Source organism: Alosa alosa, chromosome 3 (assembly GCF_017589495.1).
Source record: "Alosa alosa isolate M-15738 ecotype Scorff River chromosome 3, AALO_Geno_1.1, whole genome shotgun sequence".
Lineage (NCBI taxonomy): Eukaryota > Metazoa > Chordata > Actinopteri > Clupeiformes > Clupeidae > Alosa > Alosa alosa.
The window spans coordinates 18,102,557-18,112,556 of NC_063191.1; the positions used below are offsets into that span (position 1 = coordinate 18,102,557).

The window sequence follows — 10,000 nt, forward strand, 5'->3', positions numbered from 1 at the left end:
AACAATAAAAGAGCCCAGAGAAGGGGAGCGCCGGCATTCCAGGAGGCAGGGTGAGAGCAGACTTACCAGGTCTGCTGCGCCACGGGGGTCTCTGGGGACGAGAGACTGGCTGCCTTTCCGGCCAGTCGGTTGGCCTTCGTGCTGGGATGAGGGGTTGGGGGTGGGGGGAGGGCAGGGGTCTCTAGGGCTGAAAGCTGTCTGTCAAGGAAAAATTTCACTCCATTCTGCCGACGGTAGGCGAGCCTAGCGTTCCGGCCTGCTCCGAGCCAGTTCCAGTTTGCTCAGCGGGTGACTGATGCTCTCTGGCATCTACTCCCTCTTTCTTTCTCTCTCTCTCTCTTTCTCTCTCTTTTTTCTCTCTCTCTCTCTTTCTCAGCAAGGCCTCTCAAATAGAGACGTGGCTCGCTCAAAAGTCTGATCTCGTCAGGGTCGACGTTCTACAACCGAATGGGGCTCCACGCTCACTGAAAATGGCCAATAATGTAACATAGATGGCCATATAATAACCTGTTTTTCTCCGTCTTTCAACAATCTTATTTTCCTTCTCTGCCGCCCACCCAGACCACCGCATGAGAGGGTATGGTTTTATCGTCATATTGATCGTCGTTTAATATACTTTATGCTGGATGGACATGAAGCGGCAATTAGGCTAAGAGAAGGCTCCGGTTTGCTGCGTGTGCAGGAAGAGGGCTATTTGCATTCTGCCGAGCGGTTTCGCCGAGGAGACTTCTTCGCTCACGTCTGCGCCACGCTCCGCAGAGTGGACGCCCGCTTGGACGGCACCGCCGGTCGAGGAAAGGAAGGAAAACAAGGAAAGAAGGAAGGAAGGAGGGGTAGTCAGAGATGAGATTTGGCAGTCACCCCTTTCCCATCCATCCTTTTATCTCCTCTGTTACCACTACATCTTTCCCTCTTACTCTCCCTCTCACTCTCTCATTCTCTGTCCATCTAACTCTCTCTCTCTCTCTCTCTCTCCATCCCTCTTTAACCCCCCACCCCATCTCTGTCTGCCAGATGTGCAGTGGTGTAGCTCTTTAGGATGTGAGAGACTGGCTAATGGGCTGAAAAACTCCTTCTCAGATCCTGAATGTCGTACCAGTGCTGTGGAACAGCAGCAAGCTCACAGAAAAGAGCTCAGCATTTGTACGTTAATGTATTAATGCACTTGTACTGGTCAGAGCGTTGTGTTGGGTGGGACACAGATGACCAGTGTGCTTCCTGCGTTGCGTGTAGTGGAGGGGAGTTCTCCGTTTGGAGATGGATTTCACAGAAAACTGACTCTTCAGCACGTATTCCCTCTTGGGCCCTTTCCGCCCGTGCCCTCCCTCTCCTCAACAGGACCATATGGGAGGGACCGTACACACACACACACACACACGGAACGGCTCGAGCACTGCTGCTCTGTGCAATAGTCGAATTTGACTCACTGCCCAGGGTTGCGCTCTCTCTCTCTCTCTCTCTCTCTCTCTCTCTCTCTCTCTCTCTCAATCCCTCTGTCTACTTTCTCTCTTTCTTTCTCACGCCATTTCTTTCTCTACAGGCCTAGGCAATCTCAGTCCTTTCCTCATCGGTCAGCCTATTCAATAACATGTCTTTATGTTTCTACAGCAACTGTCTCCCTGCGTTACATATACAAGAAGTCACTGAGAAAGAGCATAGGCTTATTTGGACGGCCCCTCCGCGATCCATCACACCGCTGTTTTGGCTTTGGCAAACATTGCAAAGTTCCCCAAACTACCTTCTCACCCTGCGGTCACCCACCGAGCGTTAATCAGAGTGGACGTGTGCGTGTCACACTCCCACACCTGTGAGATTGTTGTTAGATTGTCGGCTCCCATTTGCCAATTTAGCCCATTAACAGCAACAAGGTCTCTGGACAACCGGTCGCATTGGGCTTAAAGAGAGAAAAGAAAGCTGGCGTTGATGTGCTGTGTAGATAGGAAAGGAATCTATGGGAGTGGGGGGTGGAGGATCTGTGGGCTGACAGTCGGGGGGATTAATTAGCCCTCTGAAGGAGAGCTGGATAGAGATGGATGTTCACATGCCTGCAGTCCTCTGCAACATGTACTCCTCCCCACAGGGGATTAATGCTGGCTGCTTTCATTGTGTATTCTGCTCGTCGACTATGTCTGGTTCGAGACTTATGTCCAAATCTGTGTCATGCAGATCTCCAGATTTGTCTGTGTGTGTGTGTGTGTGTGTGTGTGTGTGTGTGTGTGTGTGTGAGACAGAGACACACATTGTGGTGGGAGTCTGACAGCTATAGAAATGACACAGGCTTTTAATTCTGAGCATGCTCAGAGGTAGAAGGGAGAGTGGTTACTATGGGAACCAGGGAAATGGCAACGCTGTGGCACTTTATAAATGCGTTAACCCTTTGGTGAAAGGGAAGGAATGGATCTCAAGCGCACTTATTCATCAAATGTTGTAGGGGTTCTTCTTCTGTTGTAGGAGTTTTACTGTTGTGCTAACTAGCTTGTAGAAGCTCCACGAAGTCAAGAGGTGGACCAACAGAGCAAGCCTGTAGAGAGCTCTCGAGTGATGAGGTGAGGTGATTGGATGTAGCTCAGTGATGGATACAAATAGTACAGCAACCTAACTCCCCAGCTCCTAACTCCCCAGATCTTAGATGAGTGGAAGACAAGCATCTCAGTTCTTCTTTACTGACATTTGAATGTCACACATCTCAATTTGCACATCCACAGTGTTCTTACGTTGTATCTTTGTTGACTTGGTAACTTGGGAGGCTTGTTGAAGCTCCCGAAATAGTTTCACGGCTTGTGATAATGACTTCTTAATTCTTTAATCAGATTAAATGATTTAACTTCTGTGGTGATTTGATCTCTGTCCAGCTCAGTGTTATCAATATTGCATTGCAAATAAGGCTGCTAGCGATAAACAGGCCGCCTCAATAGCTCTCCGTGGAAATAATTAATTAGTGTCTTTGAATGATCTGCCAGTCATGGAAATTGAGTTTTCGTTTTGATAAGGGAACACTTATTAGACAGCACACGTCAGACTCCTTAAGCATCTTTGGTCAGTCAGTTACTTTCTTTCCATGGAAAGAAAATGCAGGTGTATAATGCATGCACGCATGAGCATTTTTCTATGCCTATTTTTGCTTGGACGTTGTCTGTGTCTGTGAGCCTAGCTGCAGATAGTGCTTTTATGGTCTGACAGCTATAATATTGCTAAGCTATTTGATATTACTTATGACTATGAGGATTCTTGGCTTCAGTGGATGCAGTGGTGCACTGTGCATCTTTTGCTTCAGTGGATTTAGTGATGCTTTTGCATATTCAATAAGCAAAAGGCTAGAACAAGTGTAGTGGTTAAGGAGCTGGGCTAGCGTGCAGTAGCCTGAAAGTTGTCGGTTCAATTCCCAGCTTCCACCGCTGTGCCCTTGAGCAAGGCACTTAACTCCAAGTTGCTCCGGGGACAATGTGATCCCTTGTAATATAGCTGACATATGTAAGTCACTTTGGTCAAGAAGTGTCTGCTAAATGTAATGTAATGTAATGTAATGTAAAGAACAAGTTTGAAACTGTCCTGTATCCTAGACTATGACTCGTGTAAAGCAGTCTAATGAGACTGTATCTAAGGTCAGGAAAGCTCACCATGCTTAATATTACATTACACTCATGACTTCATCTAATGCTTCAGTGCTGCAGTGAACATAATTTAACATATTGGAGTTACCCTCTGACCTCCAATGCACCTCAAACGATGCCGTCTAATGGAAGTGTATCACATGTCATCCTAAAAGCTATATGCTGTATCCATCCACCTTCCCTTTGAGGAGCTGGTAGGTGATGCATGTGAAGGCTCTTAAACCCCGCTGGCTGCTTGCTGACTTGGGCAGAGTCTCTGGGCTTGCGTGAGGCTAGTGCTGAAATGAAGATGAGGATGGCACGCAGCGTCCACAGCCAATTTGCTGCAGTTTTGATTCAGTCGCTCTGAGTATTGGGTATTCAAGGTCCGGTGCGCTCGGATGAAATATTAAAGCCATGGTCAGTTTTGTCATTAATTATTTAGATAATGAGAATACTGATTGCTCAAACTGCTGAATGTATGTTTTAGATGGGGCAACTACTGGGTACGTGCGAGATCTCCGCTCTTATTTGAGTTGAGCGTTTCTAAAATCACTCTCCACTAATCCTCTTAACTTTACAGCAATTGCTGGTATGTTTTAGCTAGTCTTACAGAGTTGTTTCTGATTTATCAAATCCATTGGGACTCACTTACTGTGACACAGCCCAAATAGAGGGAGTGTGCATTGGCCTAATGTAGCCACACACACGCACACATGCACACACACACACACACACACACACACACACACACACACACACACACACACACACACACACACCACAATCCTGGCGTGTTAATTAAAATGGTGTCTCATGTTCATATTCCATTTAAGTGGGTGAGGGTACAGTTGTCTCCCGAGGCCTTTATAAACCAACACAGTGTGACTGTGAATGTAATGCTGATGATCTTTCAGCATCTCTATTTTCACTCTGTTAACACCATCACAGCTGTTACAATGAACACAAACAGTACTGAGGAGCTGCTGTGCATGTGTGTGTGTGTGTGTGTGTGTGTATGTGTGAGTGTGTATGTGTGTGTGTGTATTACTGTAAGGGTTTTATCAGTTAGTTGTCATGTTGGCAATGTTGCCACCAACAAGTCGACTTGTTGACAACTATTATGAAACTTGTCAACTGGTAAGAAATAAATAAATGTGAAACGTGTGTGTCTGTGTATGTAGGGGGGGCTTTGTTTTTGAGTGCATATGTGTATGTGTTCAAGTGTATGTGTTCCATACTGGATACATACATGTAAATGTTTACCCTCTCTCCTTACCTCTCTCTGCCTCTCTCTTTCTCTCTCCCTCCTCCCTCTCTCTCTGCCCAGCTGTGGACGTGGATGGAGGACCTGCAGAAGGAGCTGCTGGAGGAGGTGTGCTCCGACTCAGTGGACTCGGTGCAGGAGCTCATCAAGCAGTTCCAGCAGCAGCAGACGGCCACACTGGAGGCCACGCTCAACGTCATCAAGGAAGGGGAGGACCTCATCCAGCAGCTCAGGTGAGCCAGGGCCACTCGGCCCCCACCACCACCACCACCACCACCACAGAGAGCACCGAGGCTGCATGGAGGATTAACTAGGCCCAGCGAGTTGCTAACTGCCATGCAGACATAAGCTGCCGGATAGAGCGGTTTACTAACAGCTCCCGCCATAAAGAGTTTAGGGCGGCATAAGAAGAGATCAGGAACGTGGGGTGTTTGTAACGTGCCCAGGAAGTCCGGAAGTAAACCAGCAGGGAGGCCGAGAGTTGTGCGTGCCAAGACGAGGCGGGTAATTTTAGACAACATTTATAAGAAGTGAAGCTGCGCTCCTGTAGTGAAGAGGGAATTAGTGGTTCAAAACGCTCTTTTTCTTACGCTGTCTGGCTCCAGTGCAAAGTGGCACCTCCGTTTAATGCACTGAAACGAACTCAGTCATGTACCCTCAAATGCGAGCCGAGTAATTTGCCTCTGCTCCACACGTACGGCTTTTTTTTTGGAGTAGTCACTGTGTCTAATGTCTTGTCTGCGCGTTCGGTCTAAATTTGACACCCAACGCTGGAGCAAGTGTGCCAGGCTGACAGAGACTCCCTATGTGGTGGAGATAGTTATACGCTCCCACTACAGTCATCAAAAGCAATCAGCTGTTTTATGGTTCACACACCCGGTTCGGGAGGCAGGGTCAGAGGTCAGAACTTATGCTCACTGGTGTCATGTATGGTCAGTTACCGAGGAGTAATAAAATGCATGTATTAGATTCAGTGCATTACACATTACAAGCAGAAGACTTCTGACCTAAGATGATGCATGTATTGCTGTGCAGTTGGAGCATTGAACATCTAATTCATCTAAATATAAAGCGGTTGGCATAAGTGGATGTCATGCTTTATTATTTTTAATACAGTAATGCCTATTGATTGGATTGAATTGAATTGAATAGAATAGCTTTGTTGTTATTGATCCATGCCAGTTTTTCCTGTGACATAGATTAAGTGCTTGAATGTGCTTGTCTCCTCTGAATCTTTGCCCTTTGTCCATCGGTCTGCTGTGCGACAGGGACTCGGCCATGACCAGTAACAAGATGCCCCACAACAGCTCCATCGCCCACATCGAGAGCGTGCTGCAGCAGCTGGACGAGGCTCAGGGCCAGATGGAGGAGCTGTTCCACGAACGCAAGATCAAACTGGACATCTTCCTCCAGCTACGCATCTTTGAGCAGTACACCATCGAGGTGAGGCACAGAGACAGGAAGCAAGGAGAGAGAAAGAGAGGGATGGAAGAAAGAAAGAAAGAGAGAGAGAGAGGGAAGGAGAGAGTGTGTGATAGACAGACCGAGAGAGGTCAGCATGTCTTGCATCTGTATCTTCAAGCACAGCATTGGCACTTTGTCCTCTCTACATAATGGTGGAGCATGGATAGAGAGAGAGAAAGAGAGGAAGGAGAGAGAGAGGGAGTAGAGGGAGGATAGAGAGAGAAAGAGGGAGAGGGAGGAGAGAGAGAGGGAGAAGGACAGGGAAAGGGAATGATGAAAGGCTAGAACTCAAAGGCTGCAGGGAAAGATTATGCGTTCATGTGCTTTCTGTTGTTGTTTGCTCAAGTCATCAGGGTGGGAGCTTCATCTCAATGGAAAGCTTTGTCAACGTCAGGGGAGTCCTGAGATCAATAAACACAACAAGGTTTTAAGAAATGAAAGAAAAAAGAAATCCAGAAAGACAGCAGGAGTAGGAAACACATTTGTGTGTGTGTGTGTCTCTCTCTCTTCCTCTCTCTCTCTTTTCTTGTGTGTGTGTGTGTGTGTGTGTGTGTCTCTCTGTCTCTCTTTCTTTTCTTGTGTGTCTCTCTCTATTTCTCTCTTTCCTTGTGTGTGTGTGTGTGTGTGTGTGTGTGTCTCTCTCTCTGTCTCTCTTTCCTTGTGTCTCTCTCTCTCTTTCTCTCTCTCTTTCCTTGTGTGCGTGTGTGTGTTTGTGTCTCTTTCTCTCTCTTTCTCTTTTTTCCTTCTGTGTGTGTGTGTGTGTGTGTGTGTGTGTGTGTGTGTGTGTGTGTGTGGGCTGGGGGTGTTTGAAAGAAGACGCAGAGGGGAAGACAGACGGAGGAAAGAGAGGAGGGGGACCGAGAAAAGGAGGGATGAAGGGGCTTCCCCTGGGGAAACGGAGATTGGGGCTCAGGTGGCGTGCGTGCGTGTGTGTGTGTGTGTGTGTGTGTGTGTGTGTGTGTGTGTGTGTGTGTGTGTGTGTGTGTGTGTAGGAGGGGAAAAGGACAGATGTGTGTGTCAGAGGTAGCGGAGCTTGCTTCTGCCCTTTGCTGTAAGGGGGCTTATCCAATAAGCCAGTGTTGCTAGGGAGCTGTTTTTTGGGGTTTGTGGGGCGGCTGTGTGTCGCTCGACTGATTGATAGCTGCTACGCTAATGAGCACTGTCATGCCAGCTTGTCTTGGCTCTTTGTGCAGCGCCCGCGTCCTTTCCAGAGAAACTCACGTCTCTGATTCACCTTCATCTGTCTGATGGAGTCACTGCAGAAAGAAAAAAAAAACAACAAGAGAAAAGAAAGTGACAAAACATGAAGCCATGAAAGCCGTGATTCACTCTGAGAAGTTCAAAGTCACACAGCCAGCCAAATACACAGACAAACACAAAGGGTGCTTTTTAGTTTGCGCTGGAAAAATAGGGTCTCTTTGCCAACAGCCAGCTACTTTTTGCTTGTTGTTTTTTTTTTCATTGTGGTCCAGACCTCAGCAGAAGCTTACAATAATGGCTCTTTGTGTTTTGAATAAAGCATTTCACCCTCGGCTACCTCCGATCACACCACATTAAGCCCACATACATACAGCACGCGCGTACACCACTGCACCCTGCGCGCCTCATTGAGCAGGTGAATTGCCTGAGCTCTGGGGGTCTGAACAAAAGGACACACTCAAGAGGGAGCATGCCCAGCCTCCGAGCACCGCAGGTGTGTGATGCTGTATCTTCTGCCCTCTCTCTCTCTCTCCCCCCTCCTCTGTCTCTCTCTATCTCTTTTTCTCTCTCTCTTCCTCCCTCTCTCTCTCTTTCTCTCTACCCCTCCCCTCTCTTTCTCTCTCTCTCTTTCTCTCTATCCCCCTCTCCCCAGGTGACGGCGGAGCTGGACGCGTGGAACGAGGACCTGCTGCGGCAGGCCAGTGACCTGGGCACGGAGGAGCTGGGCCAGGTGGAGCAGCGGCTGCAGCGGCACGCCGAGCGCAAGCTGGCCATGAACAACATGACCTTCGAGGTCATGCAGCAGGGCCAGGACCTGCACCAGTACATCATGGAGGTGCAGGCCTCAGGTGAGAGAGAGAGAGAGAGAGAGAGAGGGAAGGGGGGAGGAGAGGAGAGGAGAGGAGGGGAAGAAGGAGAGGTGAAAGAAGGAGAAGGAGGGAAGTAAAGAGGTAAAGGAGAAAAAGGGAGGAGGGAGAGGAGAGGAGAGGCTAGTTGCCAAGAGAAGAGAGAAACTGAATAGCGAATATGAGGAAAGGGGGGGTGGAGCGAGTTATGGATGATGAAAAAGAGATGAGAAGAAAAAAAAATGAAAGGATGATAGAGAGATGATAAAGAGATGCATGAGAGACAGGAAAGGAGTGTCAAGTGTAAAGATGGAGGAAGTGATGTCAGATCACACAGAGTAAGAGGAATGAGAAAGATGAGAATAGAGATAGTGGCAAAGCAAACAGGGGAAAGATGTTGAAACACTGAAATGGCGTTGGTTGATAGGAGCTGGGGACAAATAAATAAAGAGCTAATGTGCTTCCCATGCCCAACACCCAAACACATTCCCCCACCTCCACACCAGTGGCAGAGTGGTGCCCCAATGGGACTGTGGCTCAGAGCACCATGGAATTTCCCTGTGCCCTTCATGTGTGTGTGACCTCATTGAAGCTGCCGGGTAAAGAAGCCACCAGGGCCTTTTACGGCAACATCATGCCCATACATCCCCCCCCCTCCCGACCCTGGAGTTCACCGGCTCCACGCTCCAAGTCTGGGAGTGGGTTAAGGAAGCTCGACGACTCTCCCCCTCCCTCCCCTCTCTCTCCTCTGACCCGGTCCCTTCATCCGACACGCCGAGGGAGATATTTTTAAACCGGGAGCAGCCTGAGTGTGACGAGCTCTCTCACTCGCTCGCCGAGAAAAGGCTTTCATCCCGACACTCCTTCACTCCCACGCCCAAAGCCCTGAAAATGAAGATGTGAAGTGGAGGACAGCCGTTGCTGTGGTGGAGTGCACATCCCCCTGGCTTTATCGCTTGGCTCAGGGCTACGTATTAGCTTACCAGATGCTGTTATTCATAGTGACTTGCTGTAAACGCACTATTTTTTCCCATGTATGTTCTCCCAGGGGAACAAAACCACTCTTGCTACCATCGCTCGAAAGCTGCTGCAAGCACTGCTCTCCTACTGTGTACTCAGGCTCAACTGCCTTAACATGCAGATAGCTATCAGTGAAATAGACCCTTCAAGGCTGTGTAATCAGCAAACAAAAATGTTAGTGCGGATTTAATGCTCCAAACCTCCTTCACTTACATTGGTGACAGAAGTCAGAGGACATGCTTATGGCGCTTAAAGCAGCTTTAAGTCCTGCATCTGTATCAGTTCAATGGAGACTGCTCCAACATGTCAATAGTGCCACAGCTGGCACAATGCCATCGAGTCCTTCAGCTAATGGGAACATCCAGATTGTGTTCTGAGATTGCAAATCATTTTCCAAGTGAATGAATGGTTGAAGATTACCATGCTGTACACATTCTCTTTCTAGGGATAATTGGAATTCAGTTTATAATGAAGAAAAATGATCACTGGAAATCAGAGGAGATTGCAAATACATACTGCCACCTAGTGGACAGTTTACAAAACTTTTTTAAGCATAACTGTACTGTCTGTAATAGATTGTTTTGTCATTTGTGTTGTGTTTTAAGCTAGACTAC

General features: G+C 48.0%; 1 protein-coding gene across 1 annotated transcript in view; it reads left to right on the forward strand.

The window, feature by feature from the left end:
- Positions 1-10,000, forward strand: part of kalrna (kalirin RhoGEF kinase a) — a 148,391-nt gene that overhangs the window by 85,413 nt on the left and 52,978 nt on the right. The window contains 3 exon segments of the mRNA XM_048238600.1: positions 4,921-5,090; positions 6,126-6,300; positions 8,174-8,369. Coding sequence (XP_048094557.1) covers positions 4,921-5,090; positions 6,126-6,300; positions 8,174-8,369 — 541 coding nt within the window.